General features: G+C 35.6%; 1 protein-coding gene across 3 annotated transcripts; it reads left to right on the top strand.

Moving 5' to 3' along the window:
• Positions 1-346: 346 nt before the first annotated feature.
• LOC122010044 (sucrose nonfermenting 4-like protein) lies at positions 347-22,918 on the top strand. 3 transcript variants are annotated; one of them, XR_006119769.1, is made up of 14 exons: positions 347-553; positions 637-1,135; positions 1,626-1,713; positions 2,066-2,251; positions 12,187-12,294; positions 12,382-12,441; positions 12,905-12,994; positions 15,165-15,296; positions 16,302-16,446; positions 16,530-16,703; positions 18,414-18,477; positions 18,618-18,687; positions 22,309-22,437; positions 22,514-22,918. XR_006119769.1 is itself a non-coding variant. In XM_042566413.1 (14 exons), exons 2-14 carry the CDS (start codon positions 1,011-1,013, stop codon positions 22,609-22,611), a joined length of 1,458 nt encoding a protein of 485 aa, XP_042422347.1. In that variant the 5' UTR covers positions 349-553; positions 637-1,010; the 3' UTR covers positions 22,612-22,918. The 3 variants fall into 3 exon arrangements, 2 of the variants coding, with proteins under 2 accessions (XP_042422347.1, XP_042422348.1); XM_042566413.1 differs by having other exon boundaries at positions 349-553; positions 22,320-22,437; XM_042566414.1 differs by having other exon boundaries at positions 349-553; positions 637-1,059; positions 22,320-22,437.
• The last annotated feature ends 1,707 nt before the right edge of the window (positions 22,919-24,625 follow it).

Raw genomic sequence — 24,625 nt, forward strand, 5'->3', positions numbered from 1 at the left:
TTAGAATGATAATCTGTCAGTAATTATCATGGCGTAAGATGCAACTTCCCTTGACACGTGGAAGTGATTAACTCACTTGCCACGTGAGTTAACCACTTCCACGTTTCAGTTTGTCATTGGTTAGGTTGATCGAATGTTCCTTAACCTAAAGGTTGACCACTGATATTCTGCCACGTAAGCTGAAAAATTATATACGACAGAAAATAACCACGCTGGACGTGATGGGAGATTCAATATCTGCCGTGCGTTTTGATCGTTGCGGTCCAGATCTCTCCGACGTGCTGGCGACTCTTCTGCGGCCGAATAAAATAAATAGCAAATCGGAAATGGAATATAATCTCTTTTTTAAAATTTAAAAAATCAAAACACTCTTCCTCGTTGTACTCTCTCCTACGCTACTTCGCCTCTCCTGGCCGTTTGGTTCCGGCGCCACTCCGAGCGATTGACGAAAGCGTTCGTCTCAGCTGCCCCGTGCTCACGGTCTCGATCTGGTGATGGATGATTTATTTTGGGAGTTAAGGTTCTTATGCTGACTGAAATTTAGGGTTTTGAGGTGAGTCCCAATACAAGCTGTGGTTGAATTCATCGTGGGGTTTTAGTTCTTCCTTTTGACAGGAATTTTCTTCACTTTTTTAGGAAATTGCAGGGTCTAGTGTCGGGTTTCACTCCCTACCTGTATATTTGTATTGTTTTTTTTTTCCTTCTTCCTCTCGAGAGGTGTCGTTCAAATTGAGGGATTTTGTCATTTCTTGTTCCCGGAATTTGAAGTGAACAAAACTGCGCATTTGTGGGCGTTTTTGGGCAAACTGGTGGGCAAAAGTTAGCTCCGTGACTCACTGTCCATGTGAGATCGGAGACACCTGTCACAGGAGAAAATAAATTCGAGGTTTTGATTTCGACGGTGTATAAGAGAACCATTGGAGTATATGGCGAGTTTTCTAGGGTGATACTTATTTGAGATTATTGGAGGCATCTTTAGCTCGATAGTGCTTTCTGAAAGATTTAGACGGATGTTTCCTGCTGGAACCGAACGTACACAAGATGCAGGTGGAATTTCAGGTAGCTTGTTAATTCCATGGAACTTTGTCTGGCGTTATGGTGGGAATAGGGTTTTTGTGATTGGCTCATTTACAAGGTCAGATCCTTGCTCCTGGACACTTTTTTTTTTTGTTGCTAATATTCTTTTTTTTTCTGATTATTTGGGTTGTGGAATTGAAGAAATGCTAAGTCAGAAGTTCTTTGATTGACAAATTTTTTAAAAATTTGCTAAAAATTTCTGAACAATCAGTTTAATCAAGGAGAGATATCTACATCTTTCTCTTAAGTATTAAACAGAGTTCTCTTTTCTTAACATACTAATTTGTGCTCTGTTAAAAAGTCCCTTTGCATATTCTCTGAAACTCAAGTATTGATAGTGAAGTTGATGTCACTAATCATAATGAACTTAAATATACAACCAAGGCAGTTATATTGGTGCACTTATTGCATGGACATTTACATGTGTATATAATTTCAATTTCTTTTGGAATTGTTTTTTTGTATTACAAATGCCAAGTACGTAATGTTATCATAAATGGTAATTTAAACATTCCTTTGTGTCTTATTATTATTTATTTTCATCGCAGGTGGACTGAACGTGTAGAAATGGTTCCCTTAGAGGGAGACCCTACTGTATTTCAGGTTATGTGGAGCTTGTCACCTGGCATTCATCAGGTCAGCATGAGTACATTGTTCTTATGACTCGCTGATTTGTAATGCATATTTTCTTATGAAGAGCAAGTGTTTCTGTTCTGGTCTCACGTTCGTATGAATTGCATGCACGGATGCACCTTGATAAGAAAAATAAATAGTATATTTGTCTATTGATTCATTGATGTCGATTAGTCTAAGTTCACTACACACATTGGCAAAAGGCGACTGCGCTCGCCCCGTAAGTGTATTAAGTTTTATGTTGCTTTGGTTACTTGTGCATGCTTAAGTCTGTATGGATTGCAATTCTTCAAATGTATGATAATCATTCTTTTTATCTGTACATTTAGTTCAAATCTTTATTACTTTTATGCAGTATATGTTCTTTGTGGATGGTGCATGGCGGCATGATGAGCAGCAACCTCATATGATGAGTACTTATGGGATAGTTAACACTCTTATTCTTGACCAAGACGCTAATCATGTACACACTCTTTTAAGTTCTGAGCTACCTGGTAATAGAATGAGCATGGATGTGGACCATGAGAACTTCCGAATTGTGGTAAGTTCACTATAACATGATGAGTAACCTAATTATCACATCAAGAATCAATTTGTGTACTCATTTGTATGCCCTATTCAATGTAAGCAAGTTGTTGATTAATATGAACTTGTGCATGATGTGGATGTTCTTTCATGTTTAATTTATTCTTATGTATTTCAGTAGATTTGCTGCGAATAAACATGTTTAACCTAGCATTATAAAAGACATGAGGAAGTCTTCAACAGTCGGAAAAGTTTATGGAAATACTAATGCCTTAAGCAAGTTCTATCAATCTTTCGGTGGTCTGGAAGCCCCTCAAGAGAACACGAGAATAGAGAAAAGATGATAATTAATGGCCTTTCTATCACTCGTATTATACTCTTATTATTTTTATCACGTTTGATACTTTTGAGGATAGCCTTGGCAGAACGGTAAAGTTGCTATGACATTGTGGTCACACATTCGAGTCGCATAAATTCTTGCAATGCAAGGTAAGGCTGCATACAATAGATCCAATCTGGTCCAACCCCCATAGGCTTAGCTGAGATAGTAAGTGGATGGTAGAATTTGCACTAAGAGCTAAGGGTTGAATCCCAGGGCTAGCAGGGCGTAAATCCTTGCACCCCGACACAACTCACCCTCCCATCCACTTATCTCTCAGTTACCATGATTTACCTCTTGGTTTTGGGGCAGGCTTATAGGGAACTAGGGGCGAGTGTATTCGTCTTTTGCGCTAATGTGGTCCAACCCCTCCCTGGACCTCATATTGGTGGGAACTTCATGCACCGGGCTATCCCTTATGTTTGATATTGTCTATATCAGTGTCTTTCTATTGCCCGTAGTGAGTTTTGTATCGCTAATATCAAACTTCATATTGCCTCCTATTAGGTAAGAAGTGTGACACATGACTATCCAACTCGATGCCCGTCTTGAAGGCATCTTGTAGTGACATCCCGCTTATCAAGCGATATAAATGGAGACCTTAAAATGATGCTCATACAAGCAATAGATTTAGAGTTAGTGGAGATGACTACATTCCCTCATATCTTGTGATCATCATGTGTTTCCTAGTCAAATTTCGAATAAGTACCAATCAATAACTAAAGTAACAACAACAAAGTTATTTATTTTTTCCTTTTTAGTTGATACAAGATTAGAGAATAATATCTACCATGTAAAATAGATTAAAGAGATAATGAAGATGATAGAGTAGCAAATCTTATGCCATTTTCTATTTAAGAGTATGTTGGTTTATAAGATTTTAACTGTGTAGTCAAATATTTTGTTTGGTTTATTAGTTAGGCAATACGAGTTGTTTCGAAGTAATAAAAAAAAAAGGACAGTCCGATGCACGAAGCTCTCGCCATGCGGGGTCCCTGAGAAGGATCCATTGTATGCAACCTTACCCTGCTTTTTGCAAGAGGTTGTTCTAGTTGTTTCAAAGTAATAGAAATTTCTTAAATGAAGAACACTTTTTACCATTATTTAAAAAGTGTTCCATGCATCTGCTTGTGTACTCATACATATCCAATGCTTTGCTGCTCTATTTTAGTTCTTAATTGAACCTGTGTAGATTAAGCTAGTTTTTTTTAGTTCATCACAATTTGAGATCTTAGGAATAAAGTTGACAAGAAGATGATTGCTCTAATTTAGGTTTAGTTTAATCCATGGTTTAAAGTATCGTGCCGAAACAGGCGAAACGTCTGATTCCGCTCAACGACCGGCACCGGCACGACCCGGCACCAGACCCACGATAGGTGTGACGTGTTGCGCGACCCCGTGGTCACAACAAAGGGGTCGCTCGACCTTGCAACAGTACCGAAGATGTCACATAGCCCTTCCGCTGCAGTCGTGGAGGCATCGTGCGACCCTGCGATCATTGCAGAGGGGTCGCACGGCCAACGTGGTCGCGCCGAAGGAGTCATGCAATCCCGCGACCATGGCTGGTCGCGCAACCCTGCGACAGCACTGAAGTCGTGCGGGCTCACGAGTGGTGTTGGATTTCAGGTTTTTTTTAATTAAAATTAGGTTAATTCTTTTAATCAACTCCTAGTTATGGTGGAGATAATCTAAAGAGACTTTATTAAATCCTAATAAAATTATCTAATTAATTTTATATTTCATTTATTTTAATTTAAAAAATATAATAAAATTTTTATTTATGTATTTATCTATTTTTATATCTTTTCCTTTTTTAAAAGATTATTTTTTATCATGTTTATTTTTTAAATATTTATGTTAAATATTTTAGTTTTTAATTAATATATTTTATATTTAAAAAATATCGAAACTATATTGGCATGGCACGATACGATATCGAAACCGTATCATTCCGGTCCAGGACCGAAATCTCGGTACGGGTCGAAATTTTAAACTTTGGTTTAATCCAGGTATAAAACATCATGGTTGTCAAAGTATGTTTGGTTTAAATATAGGCAATACACTGAGAAATTCTTATGAAACAACTTTTCGCTACTAGAATAAATGATGTCACATGTTGTTTTAGAAGTCTAAGTACAAACTTTTGACTCATATCTATACACAATCTATATAGAATGTGTTTTGGAGTGTATGAAGCTATGTGACTCAATTGTATTCACTATTCATGACAAATTGTATTTACTATTCATGCTATATTTTACAGAACACCAAGAGAATCTATCATCTACAAAGGCTGTAATTCTGACATGCACCAACACACATCTCCCAATAATAAAATTATGAAGGGAAGATGTATGAATGCACAACTTCGGGACATGTCTCATCTAAATTTCCATTGTAGATAAGGTTGATTGGGAGTTTAGGCATACACTACTCTTACATTTACTAAAATTTGCTTTTGTGCTTAGTTGAAAGTATCATGGCTACTCTGTTAATGGCATTTGTGGTCTTATTTTGAGCACCATAATAATGTTTGATTATGGTGGAGTTGAGACATTTAACCCACAAGCATTTAAATTTCATTTTGTGCCTTTTAGGTAAAATAATGAAAAAAACATGATAGTATAGGATGACTAGCCATACTTTTTGTGTAGATTGTTGGATAGTTAAGGTTTAACACATAAAAAAAACATTAGAATGACAAGATGATTATGTGTCTTCATGAAAAAAAACAATAAAATGGAAATTACTACTATCCAAATGAAATTAAGTTTATCTTTAACAAAATTATGAAATAAAAAATTATTTGGTATAGACATATTAATTAATGATCAATAATTTTTTTCCATAATGAGACGAGCTTTTTAACGAAGGTTTAGAGGATCAACTTAACTTAGATAATTTAAGTGAGTCAAATGAGTATAAAAATTTAATTTTTTATCCTAGAATTCAAACTTCAAAAGTAGAACAAGCTTTAAATGTGATAACAATGGAAAAGTCGTTGAACCAGATGATATTCCAGTAGAGGTATGAAAGTGCCCAAAGAAACAAGGTATTGAATTACTTATAAAATTATTTAATATGATATTAAAAATGAAAAAAAATATATCTGAAATAAGAACAAGGAATAAGTATAAAATTGTGTAAATTTTTGAGGTATTAAATTAATGAGCCATACCATAAAACTTTGAAAGGAGTAAGAGAAAAAAGATTAAGGAAGGAGATTACGGTGACCGAAAATCAATTTGGGTTCATGCCGGGAAGGTCGTCAATAGAAACTATAAATGTTCTTAGACAACTAATTGAAAAGTATCAAAAGCAAAAACAAGATCTACACCTAAAAAAAGTTTATGATGCAGTTCCAAGAGAAATTATCTGGATAATTATAGAAAAAAGAGGTTTGGTGTAGCATATATTAACCTAATTAAGAATATGTAGGAGGATGTAACGACAAAAGCGAAGACTTCAAGCCGATTAATCGAAGTGTTTCCTAAATCAAGAATTAGTTCTAAGTCCCTATATGTTACACTAATCATGAACAAACTCACTAGACACATCAAGACACGATACCACGGTGCATGTTGTTTGCAAATGATATTATTTGTTAGACGAGGCACGTGAAGGAGTAAATGCTAAATAAAAATCTTGGCGGGAAATACTAGAAGTGAAAGGTTTTAGATTTAGTAGAGTAAAAACAAAATATATAGAATTTAAGTTTAATAATTTTAGATGTAACGAGACAATTGTTAAAATAGGTGACGATAAAAGTGGGAAAAAAATACTGAGGGGGTATTTGGTTTAGGGGAACAGGAGTGGGGAATGGGAATGAGAATCATTGATTGTCATTGTTAATGTTTGGATTATAGGAATAGGTAGGCCTGTTCAACCGGTCGGTTAACCGGTTTACCGGTTTATTGGTTCCGGTTAATTCCGATTTATCATGGTTTATGTAAAACCGGTTAACCGACCGGTATTCTTACCTGTTCTACCGGTTCCGGTTGAATCGGTTCCGGTTGGTTAACCGGTTCCAACCGAAAATCGGTAAAGATTATTGGGCTTGGGTAAGTGGGCTTAGTCGGCTTGTGCGGCTGTAACTAAAGCCCAATTAAAACTTCTTAGAAAAAAACCCCACGTTGAGCGACCGCAGAAGCTAGACTTACTGGCGTTAATCGATCAGGTTGAATGCCACTCTGCTGCATCTCATTGAATAGATTAAGACATTAAGTGCAGAGTTAGCATCACCAGTTTGCTTATAGCCAGAAATGATAGAATTCCAGGTCACCAAATCTCTATCTACCATTCCCTTAAATACCTTCTATGCTTCTTCCAAATGACCCAACTTCACATACATGTCAATTAACGCATTAGACACAAACAAATCTGAATCCATACCGTGTTTGATGCAGTAAACGTGAATGCAAAGACCCAATAAAGGATTCTGCAGGGGTGTGCAAACTGGCTGAATGCTCGTCACAGACTCACAGTGACCTTATCCATGGGCAACCCGAGCATCATCATCCGCTCAAACAATTCGGTGACCGTCGCCGTCCTACCATTCTGACAAAGGCCGGAGAGCATCATATTCTAGCAACCCAAGTCTTTTATCTTCATTTCGTCGAACACCTTCCTGGCGTCGTCCGTGAACCCGAGCCTGGAGTACATATGGACGAAGGACGCGGAGACGAAAACGTTACACACAAAGCCATGCTTGCAGGCCAGGGAATGAATCTGCTTCCCCCACTCCAAGTCCCAGCAGGCTTTCATGGTGACAGGGCAGGTGAAGGAATCGCCGAATCGGGGCGGGCGGAAGGGGAAGGAGAGAGGATGAAACAGCGGAATCACGCGAGGGCATCTTTGAGGAAGCCGTGGTGGGCGTAGCACGCGATCATGGAGTTCCAGGTGATGGAGGTCTTGACAGGGGCGTGGCGGAAGGTGAGGACGACGGAGGGGAGGTCGCCGAGGCGGGAGTAAAGGTTGAGAAGCTTGGTGACGAGGAAGGCGTCGCAGGCACGTCCAGAGACGAGGAGGAGGGCGTGGAGACTGGAGAGGTCGAGCGAGGCGAAGCGTGGCGCAGGAGACGAGGTGGCCGCTAAAGTCCACCATCTCGTCGGGGTCGCGTCGTCCATGGACCGAACGGGGAAGAGGGCGGTGGGAGCGATTCAAAACCGTCGATGATGAATGAATGGAGTTCACCGAAGTCTTGCTTTATGAGTCGCGCGATAGCTTGTTAGTCGGTTTCGGTTTACCGGTTAAACCGATAAAAAAAATTCCAAACCGGAAATTGACCGGTAAACCGGTTAACCGGTAAACTGGAACCGGTAAGCTACCGGTTCCGGTCCAATTTTCGGTTTCCCAGTTTTTTTGCACAGCCCTAGGAATAGGAATACAAATAAGGGAATAAATCCTTGAAATTGGTTAATAACTCATTCCCATGTACCTCCCCTTTAATGAGTCATACCCTATTTTCATCAATCAAAATATTCCCTTATTCCAAAAATACCCTGGACCTAAAACTAAAATTTTCTCCCTTAATATCAAATATCAAAATATATTTATTTATTTTTTCTTTCATATCACTTTTCTCTCCCTGTTCTCTTTCATTATATTTTCTCTCTCATCATTTTATCACACACTTTCTCTTTCCTTAATTTCTCCTATCACACTCTCTTTCCTTTTTTTTTTCTCATTACACTTTCTCTCTCATCATATTTTCTCTCTCCTCAATCTCTTCCATTGCACTCTCTTCCTTCTTTTTTTCTCATCATATTTTCTCTCTCATCATACTTTCTCTCTCCTCAATCTCTCCCATCACACTCTCTTTTCTCTTTTTTTCTCATCACACTTTCGCTCTCATCACAATTTCTCTCTCCTCAATCTCTCTTGTCACACTCTCTCCTTTTTTTCCTCAACACACTTTCTCTCTCATTATACTTTCTCTCTCTTCAATCTCTCCCATCACACTCACTGTTTTCTTTTTTTTCTCACCACACTTTCTCTCTCACCATACTTTCTCTCTCCTCATTTTTTCTCATTATATTTTCTCTCTCTTCATCCTCTTCCATCATACTTTCTCTCACATCATATTTTCTCTCTCATCTTCTCTCATCATGCTCTCTCCTATCACACTCTTTTCTCATGTTCTCTCATCACACTTTCTCTCTCTTCATTCTTTATCATCATACTTTCTCTCTCATCATTCTCTTTCATTATATTTTCTCTCACATTCATCTTTCTCTCACATCTAATTTTTTTCTCTTATTTTCCTTTAAGGGTAAAAAAGGAAATTTTGATTTATTCCGATAGAAAATATGCAACTCACCAAACATTGCTTTTAAAAGTGATATACATGCTCATATTCATTCTCATTCCACAATACAATGATTCTCATTTCAATTCCTATTCCTATTCGGAAGAACCAAACGCCCCCTGAGTTTTTAGTATACCGTACTGGAATATATCGAAATATACCTATATTTCGGTATACTAAAAATTTCGGTAAGATATATACCGTACCAATACCGAAGTTTTAAGCTAAACAGTATGAAATTTATACCATACCGAAATTTCAGTACGGTATATTTATGAATTTTCTTATAGTGAATTTTAATACTGTACTAATTTTTTCGGTATGGTATATCGGTATACCGTACCGAACCACCCTAGGAGCAGGGGCAGATCTAGAAATTTTATCAAGGGAGCACAGAGTCAGATATCACAAATACACATATAAAAAAAATTATCACATAACCAAAATTAAAATATAATAAAGAAATTTATGTGTAAAATTTTTATTAATTATAATTTATGTGTAAAATTTTTATTAAGTATAATTTATGTGTAAAATTTTTAACATATAAGGGTGCTATAATAATTTTATATCTCAAGTTTGCGGTCTCTAACGTGTCAATTCATATTCTTTTTTCTTAAACATAATTTACAAAAACACCCTCGGCTTTTAATTTCTCCACGCATTCTACTTCTGTTGCTCAGGCGACGATCTACTCTTTTTGTGCATCTCCTCCACCACCTCGTTCATCGCAATGTCAGTGCCCTCTCCGTCAGCGTCCCATCTCGTTAACACTTTCGCGATGTCAACTGGCGCCATCTCCACCTCCTCTAGTAGCTCCTCCACCTCCAACATCGCGATTGTGCCTCCCATGCTTCCAGGTAGTTCTTTGCTAGGATTCGGAACGCTGTCGGCTTGCAATACGAGAGGTGGATCTTCCGATCCATCCGCCTAATTCGGAGCAGCGCCTCGTCAAGTCGCTTTGGGTGGTTCGTGTTGAAGATCATGAGTCGCTCTCCAACACATGACGACCCGAGCCCGTCCACGAAGTTCGCATGCCGGAGAGACTCAAGTATAGTAATTTCATATTAAGGGGGCCACCCCCCCCCCCCCCTTCCCCTTCTCCCGCCACCCCCGCAGCTGGCCATGCCTAGGAGATGACGAGTTGTTTGAAATTGAGAGCTTTAGTATTTAGGATTATTTTTACAAAAGTTTTACATAGAATATAATCAGAATGGTTGAAATGGAGGAGAGCATCGGGTGTTTTATGTGATCGTAAAATACCTCTAAAACTTAAAGGGAAGTTCTATAAAACGGCACTTAGATCTGCGATGTTATATGGCGCTAAATGTTGGACTATAACTCAAGCACATAAGCAGAAGATGAGAGTTACAAAGATGGGGATGTTAAGATGGATGTGTGGACATACAAGGATAGACAAAATAAAAATTAGAATATTAGAGAGAAGGTCAAAATTGCATCTATTGAAGAAAAACTCCAAAAAATACATTTTAGATGGTACGGACATGTACTTAGACAATCAATAAATGGTCCAATTAGACGATATGAAACTATGAGACAAATACGCACATCCAACGAGAAAAAGGTAGATCAAAAAGGACTTGGTTAGGAATAATAAAATAAAATAAAATTTTATTTAAATATAGATGAGATATAGTAGGGATAGAGTCTCATTTCATAAAAGGATCTATATAGTCAATCCCACCTACTGGGATAAGGCTTAGTTGTTATTATTATTGTTATAGACAAGCTGAATCAATTCGGGTTATAAAGATGTGAGGGGTGGAGTGAAGAAAATGCTTCCTAGCACCATTAGAGTTGACTTTAAAGATTGGATATTTGGTACTGGTAGTGGCATAGCCTTACACAAATATTATGGCAGGATGACCAATGTACCTGATTCCAAATAGTTGGAGCTCATAGTTTGTTTGTTTGTTTTTTTAGGCATGACATACATTTGAGATACCTGGCATAGGCTGAATATTTTGGTTTTGCTTCATTTAACTTCTCACTAAAGAACACGTTAGACTGTCCTGTTTGTCTTAACACTCATGGCCAGAAGCATCAGTACTGACTTCAAAGGAATATTTCTTTCATGTATTTTCCTCAAAGGCTCTAGCACCTACTAAATGGTTTATTCAAACATATAAATTGGGTCCTTTGCTAATTGTTAAAGCTTTTGGAATTATGGTAGATCATTCATATCTACAAGGATATGTGATTATCATATTGTCACTATTTTTTAACTCACTAGTGAAGTTTCCTAATCACCAACTATAACTTCTTAGGCTAAACAGTCAAAATCAGGCAATCATGTTCTAAAAGTATAAACGCGTAGATTAGTCACTTTCCTGAAGGTTCAAGTTTTTTTGGATAAATAATCAAGCAAGCACATTTGACCTGGTCATATTTTACATTATGTTTATATTATTAAAAGAACTAGTAAAGACTAGTTAACTTATGTCAATTTGCTTCCATCTACACGTTCCCGCTAAGCTTGTACCTATTACAGTATTACTGCCATCTTACATGATACTTCTCTGTCATGTTGTCTATGCTTGCAACGATGTCAAGCACTACCAATTGACTGCTTGCATCTTTTTCTATTATTATGTATGACAATATTAACAGTTAAAATAAACTGTAAAACCAAACAGATATAGCTTTCTCAAATCTTCATCTACTGTAGGTATACTCATCTTGTCTGACTGACCTACAATTTGCCACCTCTACACTATCTCAGAGACATTTCCTTTTACCATTATTCTTCTTTTGCAGGATGAATCTAATTTTATGAATGATTATTATCGAAACTTTTCCTTAATCCTTCCATCTTCCTTAGTGTTCACATCTTAGCTAATCATTTTCTGTGTGTGTTGATCATGCATTGCACTGTGCTTAGGAATCTAATATCATATCTCTAAGTATCTGTATATCATTTTGTATGTCGTTTCCTTTACTTAATGTTTGTTTCCTATCAATCATGCAAACATCAAGAATTGCTGTGTTGAATTTTAATTGCAATACCCCTCGTGTGTGGCAGCAATACTAGCATGATTTGCCTGTTTTATCAATTTGTTTTAACCTTAAACTGCAGGCACTTTAACTTTTTTCTTATAAAATTAACATATTGTGTAAGAGCCAAATGAACACTCCATTAGAGGATTCTCTTTCTACTGCTTTAAAATCTGCATATGTTTCAGCTAATGTGACTCAATACCTATCTGTTAGACCAACCATTTCATGTGCAGATGCTTCCCTGCAGGTGTCGAATTTGAGGATTTCAGAGGCTGATATTGGAATATCTCGTGATTGCATTTCTGAATTCTTGTCTACCCATTCTGCTTATGAGTTGCTTCCTGATTCAGGGAAGGTATAACCTGCTGTTTCCTTTTCCAGTGAACAGAACTAGATGTTCCATCTACTCACTCCTTGATTCAGCAACCATAATGTTCTTCAGGTTATAGCTCTTGAAGTCAGTTTGCCGGTAAAGCAAGCATTCCATATCCTTTATGAGCAGGTAGTATCACCTGTTGACATGGTAACATTTTCAAGCTGTAGTTTTATTCATGACTGTATATATATATATATATATATTTCATTTAGCTATATTCATGTAGCAAAACAATCATTCAATTAGGACCCATTATCCCCAGTAAATTGGTGGTTGTTATTTTTATTCTTTTTATTTTGCATCCAAATACTATATACTTGGGCGCAAATGCAAGGTGTTTTATATGTTAAAAATGATATATCAATTAATCTTATGGTATTTCTCATTCATCTTTTTTTGTCTCTTCTCTCTAATCTCTTTTGATTTCACTCTTTGGAATCCATACTGCTAGAAATTTTCTTTTCTGTCCTAGACATGATAACCTCTGATCTAGTTTTTTATGGTGTACAACATAGATCTTTTATGGAATGACTGACATTGCATGTTCAATTATTGAAGTCTGTATTCTCTTCAAACTTCATGTTGTCAGGGTATTCCCGTTGCCCCCTTACTGGATACTTGCAGTGGAGAATTTGTTGGAGTACTCAGTCCATTGGATTTTATATTAATTCTGAAAGAGGTATGAGTTGTATATTGTTTTGTAATTAGGAACTTAGTTTTTTCTGTTACCTAAGTGATGCTACTTTCTTTGGAAGTTAGCTTTAGGATCTGTGGAATTTCTTTTCTTCCTGCATTTTTCACTTGTTTAGGGGTTATAAATGACACGAGTTCATTTTGGGATATTTGTTAAAACTCTCTGGTTGAATTGGTATGAAAGATTATCTATTTGTGTAGAATAGCATTGGCTGCTGGATAACTATAGATTGAGTAAAAGAATATCTGTCTATTATTGGAAAAACATAGATTCTAGTTTGCAATCTCCTGTTGGTTCCTTGAGAACCGAGCTCATCTGGTTCATAGTACATTATAATTGATTTGTTGCTATGCTTTGTTTTGGGTAATGGTAGAATCATCCATTACCTTTTTCTTTCAATTTTTGGTTCCTTGTACCTGTTCTGACATAATTATTTTGTTGTTCACTGATTTTTGATACACCATAAAAATGTAGTTCTGACTTTTGCATTGTTGTCCACTTAGTCATAGATTTTTCTCTGTCTCAACACTGGAAATAGAAGGAAAAAGATCATGGATTATTTATTCTAATAAATAAAACGTTGGCATGAGATTCAAATAATCTTCTTCATGAGAAGGAAAAGAAAAGATGTTTCTGTATCTAATTTGTTTGTCATTTCCTGTTTGATTTTGACAGTTGAAGTATTGGCCCATAGGTCCCAAATGGTACTCTTTTTTGGCCAATGTTGAAGAAGTCTTGCATTCAGGTTCTCCAAATGTAGCCCAGGATTATGATGAATCAAGGATAGACATTCTGTGCAATAAAAGCTATCACCATTATACTGATGAAACAATATGTGAATAGAAGATGAATAGGAGCTAAGGACTCACAGTGGGATAGGATTTACAGTATTTGAGCCAGATTCCAATGGACAATTCATTGTGGTACTATCACACCCCAACTGGGTCTCCATGGCACCCACAACGGTTGATCCACTTAATCAACCAACAAATTTAACATCCGATTAGCCCACAGTACTAAAAGCAAAATTGTACATTAGCTTTTTAAACATCTGATTAAGCCGTAAAAAATCTCCAAATTAGCTCTTTTAAATTCTAGTTATTCTTAATCATATTAATTTAAATTAAAATAAAATTTTGAAATATAACATAACAACGGATATCAGATACGGATACTGTTCCTTGTGGTTTCTTCTCTTAGAGCATCTTATCCTTGCCATATCACCTTTAAGACATTATTTTTTGGTTTGAATCCTCTTCGACTCAAACACGTTAAATGTTTCTTCTTCTTTGTTTGACCAAACTTTATGCAGTGGGTTGAACTTTATATGGGTAATTTCTGTTATCATAATTTATCAATTCACATGCTCACCAATTAATTAATAAATGTTTTCTTTTTGATGTAAATATTTTGGAAGCATAAAAGAACAAGGCAATGTGAAGGAATACAGGTGTTGGAGAGCTTTAACATGACAATTCCAAGTCCATCTAATGCATGCATTTCCTTTTAACAAAGAAATGGAGGATTAAAATATAATACTTAGCTCAATCTAGATTATTTTTTATATCTTTATTTATTTAAAATATAATTATTAAGTTGAATTATGATTATTCATATATTGTGCAATGCACAGACCATTGACTTGATTTGCTATAATGACCATGTGCACAAGCTGAGCTGCTTGTATGGGATACTTGTATAATTGTATTGCTACGGAGTGCTAGAAAGATGTTCTCCTAGAATAATTATGATGCCAGCAGTAGATAGACAATCTTGGAAGGCTCTAAAACCAGGATCAAGCCTTAAAAGAAATTCTGGACATGATGGTGATTAAGTAAGCAAATGTTTCGAAATATGAAATTGGGAAGGCAGAGGTGGGGATTTAAAGACACAATCTTGCACTAGGAGTCTAGGACGGTCTCTCTACCAAGCATGCTAGGCAACCTTCAACTTACATGGTATGTGGTGTGATGAAACCAATATTGTGTCATGCGAATGATGCGAGCACATTCTTATGCAAGTTCTGTGTCTACATATCCCACATGTGGGATTCTCACAAATTTAATTCTCAGATGCACTACGGCTTCGAACTTTTAAAATGTATCAGTTAGCATTTGCATTTTGATGTTTTGTTTGCTTCTTTTCCTTTTTGCAGCTTGGCAATCGTGGCTCAAATTTAACAGAAGAAGAACTCGAGACGCATACTATTTCTGCCTGGAAAGAGGCAAAGCAACAGCTATCGAGTCAAATGGTTTTGCATGGACAGTCTCAGAGACAGTTAATCCATGTAACTTTTCTGCTACTGTTTTTCTTTTTTGTCCTTTCTGACATGGTGCGAGTATTATTTTTTTTTTCAGTTTCTGTGAAGCAGCTTCTTCTGATTGCAGCCAATGTTCTCAAAGCAACTAAAAATAGTTCCTCTGTATATCTTTATTCATTACTGATAGACACATATTCAATTTTTTAAATTAAGCTCTACAAGCACAATGAGACCATTTTATTTGTATATGGTAAATAGGGCAGAAATCAAAAAGGGTGTCCTTTATTTTCATTATCATCAAAAGAGTGTTCCAGGTTGAAACAATATTAAAAGGGCGCCCATCCTATTTTTTTCATCCTAAAATATCCTTGTTTCAAACAACATGGAATGGTTTGGGCCAAAGTTGCTCCAAGCAATTTTGATCTAAAGTGCTCCAATTTGGTTAAAATTAGTCTAATATTGTTGTTGCAGTGTTAGCTAAAACTGCTACAATTGTTCCATGTTGTAGCAGTTGACTAAAACTGTTGGATTAGTTGGGTAAAAAGGTAATTGGAATAAAATTTAGGATGGAGCACTATTTTGATTTTTTTCAACCTAGGACTTTTTTTTACGATAACAAACATAAAGAGTGCTCTTTTGATTTTTGTTCAATAGCATATTTTCATAGTAACATTATCCATGTATAAATAAGATATATTGTCTATGATAACAGTTTTGCCCTCTTTTTTATTTTCACAAAGCACCTAACTTTCATGTTTATGATGCTATTCTTCTGGACTATATTTTCTGTCTTCCATGCTTATATCTGATTTTCAATTCTCTTTCCTATTTTGTCAGAGTTGTTCATTTTTTTTGTTTTACTTTTTCTGCTCTGAATTTTAGTCCTCCAAGTTGTTCTTTGTGTTATTCTTGTTTCAATTAGTATGTTAATGGATTTATCATTACTTTAGATGTGTTATCAATGTAAGTATAACTGGATTTCACCATTCAAAATTTGAGACCTCTATCAATGACTATCTTCTCTGGTTATAGGCTGGGCCCTATGATTCATTGAAAGAACTAGCACTGAAAATATTGCAAAATCACATCACGACAATTCCAATAGTTCGTTCATTGTTGCAAGAGGATTCTTTCCCACATTTGCTTCATCTTGCATCCCTTTCGGGAATATTAAGATGTAAGTTCTAATATTAATTAACTACTAATATAGTGTGACAAATAACTGATGCTTTCTCTGCAAATTTGGGCTTAAAATTTCAGGTATCTGCAGACATTTTAGGCATTCAACTACTTCAGTGCCCATTTTGCAACAAGCAATATTTACTATTCCCTTGGGCACATGGGTTTCTAGAATTGGTGAATCAAATGGGAATCAGTTGGCAAAGTTGAAACCAAATGAATCACTAAGTCGCGCTCTTACACTGTTGGTACAAGGTAAGCTTTGTCTGGGATTAAGTTTGTAAGTGGCACAAGGGAAACTGAGTATGTTTGTTAGCTCAAGTTGATAGGCAAACAACTACCTTAACTTTTATCTCACTACACGAGTTTCATTTTATCCTCTCTCTCAAGTTGAAGAATATGTATCTTATCTTCCTATCTGTTGCCTCCTGTACCCAAAGTGCTTTAATAAACAATTATACATTGGTCATGAGGACCAACATACAAAGTTGAAGAGATAGTCTTAGTCTCCTTGCTCATTACTTCTACACGTACTAAGTGAGAATATATTTTAATATGCATGGACACGATAATACTACATTTGCTATATAACAATTCAGTTTAATACTTTTGTGATCATTTCAATGCCTTTATGATATGGTACCATATCAGTCTGGGAGAACTCCAAAATTGGCCTCAGATAGAAATTATAGATGTTAGCATATCAATTGCAGCAAAAATCATTTAAATCCATTCAGGGTAGTTCTTCTCTGCAGACATAAAAGGTTTATAACTGTCTGCAGTTGTACTCATTGAGCCTTTGTGGGATTCGTTACTACTTCATCCTATAGTATCCGTTGCAAGTTTTAGTGACCATTGTTAGGCCATAGGACATATTGAATTAAGTTTAAAGTTGAGAAATGTTTGTAACTATCATGTGATTAGATTAATTGCTTCTGCAAGTAGAACTTTTCATGGGCACCATTTTTGTTGTTTTTTAAGCACTTTTGATAGTTCATTTGGATATCAGAAAATATATTCTTTATCCAAATGCGCTCACACCCCAGCTTTTTCATGTGCCTTATATGGACTAGCATCATATAATTTATGAAACAGATTGACTAGGATGTATACGGAAGGACTACAATCAAATTGGAAAAATAAAAAATGTTTAGTTTCTGTTGTTTGAAGGGGAGCCTTGGCGCAACGGTAAAGTTGCTAATGTGTGACCTGGAGGTCATTGGTTCGAGTTGCGGAAACAATCTCTTGCAATGAGTAAGGCTGCATACAATAGACCTAATGTGGTCCGATGCTTCCCCGGGACCTCGCATTGGCGGGAGCTTTGTGCACCGGCTTCCCTTTTTAGTTTTTGTTGTTTAACTTTTTCCTCATTTTGTATGCCTTGCTTGAGCTTACTTTATAGCTGTTATTTTAACCTTCATAATGCCATCATCATTCTTTTGTGCTATTGGATCAGTTTTCTATTTCCAAGCTGCATTTCTATTCTTGTCATATTCGTAAAGTATATGTTATAGCAGGGAACGTAGCTAAAATTGGAGTTAGTTGACCTTTCTTGAATTTCATAAACACACTATGTTAAAGAATTAAAACTATGAATTGACTTCATTTCAGTTTGTCTTTTAATTTTAATGGTCTCGTTCCTTCAATAAGTTGGTTACTCTTAATTTTGTTTGTAAAATTATATAAATTTGAATTTTATGCCAATGTTAAATAATAGACCCTTATTTGCAAAAAAAAAAAAAAATCATAATAACTCATAAATTTGATTTTCATTATATGCTTTTTCATTCATAAATAAACCTTATTCTTCTCCTTTTCCATATTTCATCTTGTCTCATTTCAAGAACTTTAAATATTTATTTATATGCAAGTTCTTATCTTTTAGTATTCACCCCACTCGATTAGCTATCTAGCTATGTCATTGTCACCAAGCTATCTTATCTTACATCAATAATCAATATGCAGCTGAAGTTAGTTCGATACCAATAGTTGATGACAATGACCGTTTGCTAGACACATATTCTAGAAGGTATTCTGTTCAAACTCAATACAGCTGTACTCTTTTAATTATACGGAAGTTTATGCTTATCCTATAAGTTATTTACATCTTAGGCACCTGTTATCTTCCAGTTGCTTTATCAATAGTTTAATTTTGTGTTCCAATTCCAGTGACATCATATCTTTGGCTAAAGACAAGGTTTATGCACGAATTCGCCTGGATGAAACAAGTATTTACCAGGTAAAATGGAAATCTTTTGTATTGAATACCACCTATCCTTGACTGGATTATTAATTTGTTGAGTTCAAACTTCCCTTGCAACATGAATTTCCATTCCTTGCTCTGACAACTTGTCAGATCATTAGTTGGTTTTATAGTCGGATTTATTTTTTATTGTTAATATTATTATTGTTGAACAAATTTTCTTATTTTTAGAACAAATATGGTTACGGTATTGTAATGACATGATTCTATTTCTGATGGTCTATGGTTTTATTGCATTCAAAGAAACCTGTTGCTAGATAATTCATATGAAGCATGTCGGCTGTTCACCTATTATTAATTTGAATTATGAACATTTAGAGACTATAATCATTTTTAAGATGCATGGTAAGTTCTGGTCTGACTAGTTTTTCAATCATACAGAAGTTATGAGTTCTAAGTCCTAACTATTTAGGTTGGCTAATATTGACCTTGTTCTGCCATTGGATTCTACTATTATTTACTGTTTGTGAGTAATTATCTTGTCCAATGATACAGTTCAGATTTGCATTTGATTTTGTAGCCCTGTACCTTCTGTCGTATAAGTCATTCTCATGAAGTCATGTTGGTGCCAACTATTTTGAGTTGGTATTTTCCCTTCTATTGAACTCTATGCATGTCTCTCTTCTTTTTTTCTTCTTCTAGGCTCCTATTTTTCTCACATTTCTAACTCTGATTTAACTTGTCTAAGTGTGGAATCTTTTTGTTTGAATAAGTTCATATCATTTTAACATATTTTTCTCTCATTTTTTCTTCAATTATTGCTATGCCCAATTACTCCAAGTAGTATCATTTAATTATCTATTATATTTAATAACCTCATATATCCATCTTAGTAGTATTAATAGGGTTGGTAATATTAGATGCAAGGCGATAACCACACTAATTCAACTTGATCAGAAACATAATTAAAAAAAAGAGCAGCCTAGTGCATGAAGCTCCCACCAGTGCGGGTCTCGGGAAGGATCAGATCACATTGGATCTATTATACGCAGCTTTACCTTATATTTTTCAAAAGGTTATTTTCGTTACTCGTAACCGTGACTCGAGGTAACATGACAGCAATCTTACAATTGTGCCTAAGCTCCCATTCACCAGAAACATAATTAACCTAGAGAAAATTCTAAAATAATAAGACATCACTGGAGACAAGTGACATAGATTGACCTATTTATTAAGTGAAGTTTAATAAATGTTCATAACTTTTTTTGTATATTTTTTTAGTGAATTTAATTAATAAGTCTTTAGGATATATTAATATTTGTCTAAGTCCTAACGATTTAGGTTGGCTTAAATTAATATTTATTGATATATCTTAGTGAATTACTATGTCTAAATATTAACATGTTGCTAATTTTATTTTCTATTGGAGTTGCTTATCTTCGATACATTTTTTTTTTTTGTATTATTGTTTCTATCTATCTCATTCATCAAGGGGATGCAAATGAAGAAAAAAATACTAATATGATAAAAAAAAAAGGTGGGTACTCAAATGGAGATGGACTTTTTGGAGTCTTATGTGATTGCTAAGTGCTCCTAGTCTAAAAAGAAGTTTTATATAATTGCGGTATAACCCACCATACTTAATAGATCATCAAGGTGTTGAGCTATCGTGAAGTAACTGTTAAGAACATTAGTATACAAAATGGTCCCTTTCCTAACAGCTTGAATTTTCTTTAGATAAATGGTTAACAAATCAATACTAACATGGTGCATGGTTCAAATCCCACCCATGACAAAAAAAAGTCTCATTAATTCATGTGTTGTATTTGGGCTAATTAAGTAAAATGTATACAAATCCAGACATGGAGTGTTAAGGACATTAATATACAAATTGTCCTCATTCCAAACTTTTGGAACAAGTAGCCAATCAATTCTAACTACGTAGACAAGTTATTGTAGAAGAGATGAGTTTACTAATAAGTTGTAAGTATATATGTGTGAATATTGTAATCTGTTAGAGTGGAAAGCTAAGTAGTAGTGGTGATCAATGAAAATGATGTTAGTCATAAAATTTATATTCTCAAAATAATTAGGACAAACGCAGTCTGATGGTGATTGTCTCTTAATTAACCAACATTTCTATCCATAAAGTAAGATTGGTCATGCCATGATCATATAAAGCTTTTCCTTTTAACCTAAGTAGCATATGATGATCGCACTAGACTTGTAGGTTGTTGATACCGGGATCAATTTACTATATTAAATTAAGGGCGTCGAAGATGTATACAAGATATGGGTTTCAGATCTTGTGTTGCACTCAACATTTTTTTCATTATGATAACCTTTTACGGGAATTCTTACTCATATTGATAATACAATCCTAAATCTCAATATTATTTACATCCTTTGATTATGGGAAGCCATATAATGATTTGGATTGCCTTGGATGGATTACCCACTTGGTGGAATTTGTACCGATGTGGTCTAGAGTTATCAATATTAAGATATCAAATCTGAATGATTTATATAATAGTTCTTGGTTAGGATGGCCCCCGGGGCTGGGTTGAGTTGGTTAGTGCGGGGCAGAGTTGTTACCATAGGACAAGGGTTAAAATCTCAACAAAGTCGAGGAAAAAAAGTCCTCCCCCACACCGGCCAACTATAGCTTCCCGATTTACCTCTTCACAGATGGTCGTGGGGCCGACCGTGTGGACTCGGGGGTGGTGGATTCCAACTTTTTCTACCATTGGTTAGACCTTGGGTGGATTTTGTGAACTAATGTTGCTAATATCATCCACATGGAGGAATTTGTAGAGCTTTGCTGATACTTTTTTTTATGCAACCAACTTAAGAATGTTATGTGGAGTAAACCTTGGTGTTGCTCCATAGTTCTTCTATTCAAAATCAAGATGGTTGCCTGGTTAATGCACATATACAGGCTCATCTAAAATCTGGAAGCATGACTACCCTTGATTCATATGCACTACTCTCTCCTCTGCTTCTTTAATGATTGTGTCCTGTCAGTCACATATACAAAGGTAGCATAGTATTGCATCTTAATATCTGATCAAAACGATTGCATTGCTTCTATGATTTATAGCATCACAACAGCTTCAGCCTTTTCTTCTCTTTTTCTGTTTTAGTTATCTTTTCCATTTTCTTGTCCAGGATAAATTCCTGCATTCTTGCAACACTCCTTTCTTCCACTCTTCCATTTTTTTTTCTTTTCCTCTTTGGAGCTATGTTTTAATCTCAATTTAATTCTCTTTCCAATATCTCATGTGGTATTTATGTATTCTGGTGGTGAACAAAACTTAGTATCTAATGCGTACCAAATACCAGCATCGTATTGCTTGCTTCATTGGATGGTGAGCAAGGGATCACTCATGACTAGTTCATGGTTGATATAACTGACCCACTTTCAACTGGTATCATTTAAATTTTAAACAGCATCCAACGGTTCCGCGATTTATTCTTCTGTTTCTGGATTATCAACTTTGCTCTTCTATTACTTGTTATTAAAGGTGCTGAATTCAAATACGTTAACTTAAGTGTCATGTTGCACAGCCAGTGAACAAGTGTAAAGTTTCACGAGTGTAACTTCCCACAGTTTTTACCAAGCTCACTTTGGCAAATAAATTTTACAATCACTTTTAGTTAAATTTCAGGCATTGCAGCTCAGAAACAATGCAAGTCCATCTCATGGATCTGTAACCGGGCAGCGCTTCCATACATGTCTCCGCTCGGATTCTCTGCTGAAAGTAATGGAACAATTGGCAACTCCTGGTATTTAATCACACTAAAATCTGAATTCTTCATTGTACATTATGAATTGTGTTTTGAGATATTCCCATTGATCCAGGGGTGCGACGTGTGATTATTGTGGAAGCTGCAACTAATCACGTCGAAGGCATAATCTCTCTGAGTGATGTATTCAGATTCCTGTTCAGCATGCCATAAGTGAACAAAATCGTTCATTGGATCATTTAATTCTCTGCCAAAGTTGCTTAGCCCACGGCTTTTAGAAACACTAATGAAATTATTTATGTGCAAATGTTCTCCCCCTCTTGTTTTCGGTGTTGATTTCAATAGGCCCCATTGTTTAGATCCTGGCCTCTCCAATTCCATACCAAGATCTGTAGATGAGATGAACTAGTTTTGATTCCTTTCCAATAGTTTAATGCCAATGGTTCACCATATATATCTTGAACACATGAGACTATGGAATACCATTAATGTTATAGCCAAACAGCATTATGTTGATTTACTCATTCTTTTTTAACCTCCTTTTCTTCTGAAGTATCTGTTTCACATCAAACTGAATGTGCATTATTTCGCGTAAAGGATGGTTTTTGGGTGGTTTAGAATGGCAAAACTAAATCCCTCCTAACAATATTATTATATGGATTGAAATATTAATATCTATCTGTAGACTGAAATATTTTGGTTGGTGTGTTTTATTAGCATTGTACAGCTGAATGGTGGCCTCCATGTGTACTGTTTGTTAGTAGACTTGTGTTTGTAATAAGTGAATCTAATGAAGTATAGTCTTTAATTGGACTCCATAATGAAGTCTAATTTATTTCCTGACACAAACTAAGCACCTTCCATTAACTATACCTCAATATATTTGGGTAAAGATAAATTTTTTTGAATTTTGGTGCTTAAAATTATAGAAATTTCTTTTCTTATAAAATGTCTGTTAAACTGTTTAGTAAAATAATTAGATAAATTAAAAGGTAAATTTCATATTTTCTGTAGTTTGTTGTGTTATGTAATTATAACTATGTAGGTATTCTTGGACCTATTAAATAGTTGAACCAAATTTTTTTCGGTAATTTATCAAAAGGCGTATTAGGTTTAATGTATTTACCAAAAGACATATTACCGTTTGGTATTTACCAAAAGGCGCAGGTAACTGATGTGTATTACCGAATATAATCCTCCCGTCAACTTCTCTGATCAGTCATTATTTCTCAGGCATCCGAACCACATTTTTAAATAACTTTGATTTAAAAAAAATAAAATCAATCATTAGGCTACCTCCCTCCTTCGTGACATGCGAGTGCAGCTCCGTCTTGTGAAACCCTAGTTTAGTGACCTCGAGTTTTTCTCAAGCGGCATCTAGCATTTCAGTTCAATTAAAAATCAGGAGTGTTCGTGAGCCATCAGTGAAGGATTCTAGGGTTTACATTAATCAATTAGTATCATAATGGCGCAAAGACGTCGATCAGGTGTATCATCATCCTCTCCACATCAATTAGCGGTAAAGGTTATCATTTTACAAACTCTGTGATATTGAGAAGCTGAACTAGTATGATTTAAATTTTTTTTATTTTTATAAAGTATAAGGTTCAGTTGATGTTGGACAGAAACTGCATTGGAAAAGTATCCTCGATCACTTTAAAAGTTTTTTTCAACCATCCACGAAGAAATGAACGCATGAAGGCTCTGTTATTTTACATGACCGACACATAGTGCTGATCAAACAGTCACCCTTTCGTATTTTTTTGGACATAGAAGATATGCAGCACATCCGTGGGATTTTGGTAAATATATTTCAAAATTGGGATTCAAGTAGTCAAACCTTTAGATTCTCAGGTACAATTTATAATTTCGTATTTTAATTACAAAGTAGTTGTATGGTAAAATTTAATCTTATGTTAAACGTGGGCCTGATACGATGCCGTATCAGTGCTTGATATGACATCGTATCATGTCCACGGTGTTCCTAATACTTTTGTATGTGTTGGTAGAAGTCTAATAATAATTTAACTTGGTCAAGTGTTCCGGTTTGCTTCACAAGAGGAGACGTTTCATTGCTGCTTGGTATTGCAGACCGAGGAGCTTCAATTCCGATGAATTCAGCTAAAGCATCCAGTGACCTCTTTCTAACTTACTTCTCAAACAAAAAAGAAGCTACTAGATCAAGAATTGAGGAGTTGCTTAAATTTTATGGCAATCGTGTTGAAGT

Source organism: Zingiber officinale, chromosome 8A (assembly GCF_018446385.1).
Source record: "Zingiber officinale cultivar Zhangliang chromosome 8A, Zo_v1.1, whole genome shotgun sequence".
Classification (NCBI taxonomy): Eukaryota; Viridiplantae; Streptophyta; class Magnoliopsida; order Zingiberales; family Zingiberaceae; genus Zingiber; species Zingiber officinale.

Bases quoted from the DNA above. Each gene is read 5' to 3' on its own strand.
- LOC122010044 (XM_042566413.1), top strand. From the start codon at position 1,011: ATGTTTCCTGCTGGAACCGAACGTACACAAGATGCAGGTGGAATTTCA. The intron at 2,252-12,186 runs GTAAGTTCACTA...GCTTCCCTGCAG, and splicing joins ATGAGAACTTCCGAATTGTG to GTGTCGAATTTGAGGATTTC. The intron at 12,995-15,164 runs GTATGAGTTGTA...TCCTTTTTGCAG, and splicing joins TTATATTAATTCTGAAAGAG to CTTGGCAATCGTGGCTCAAA.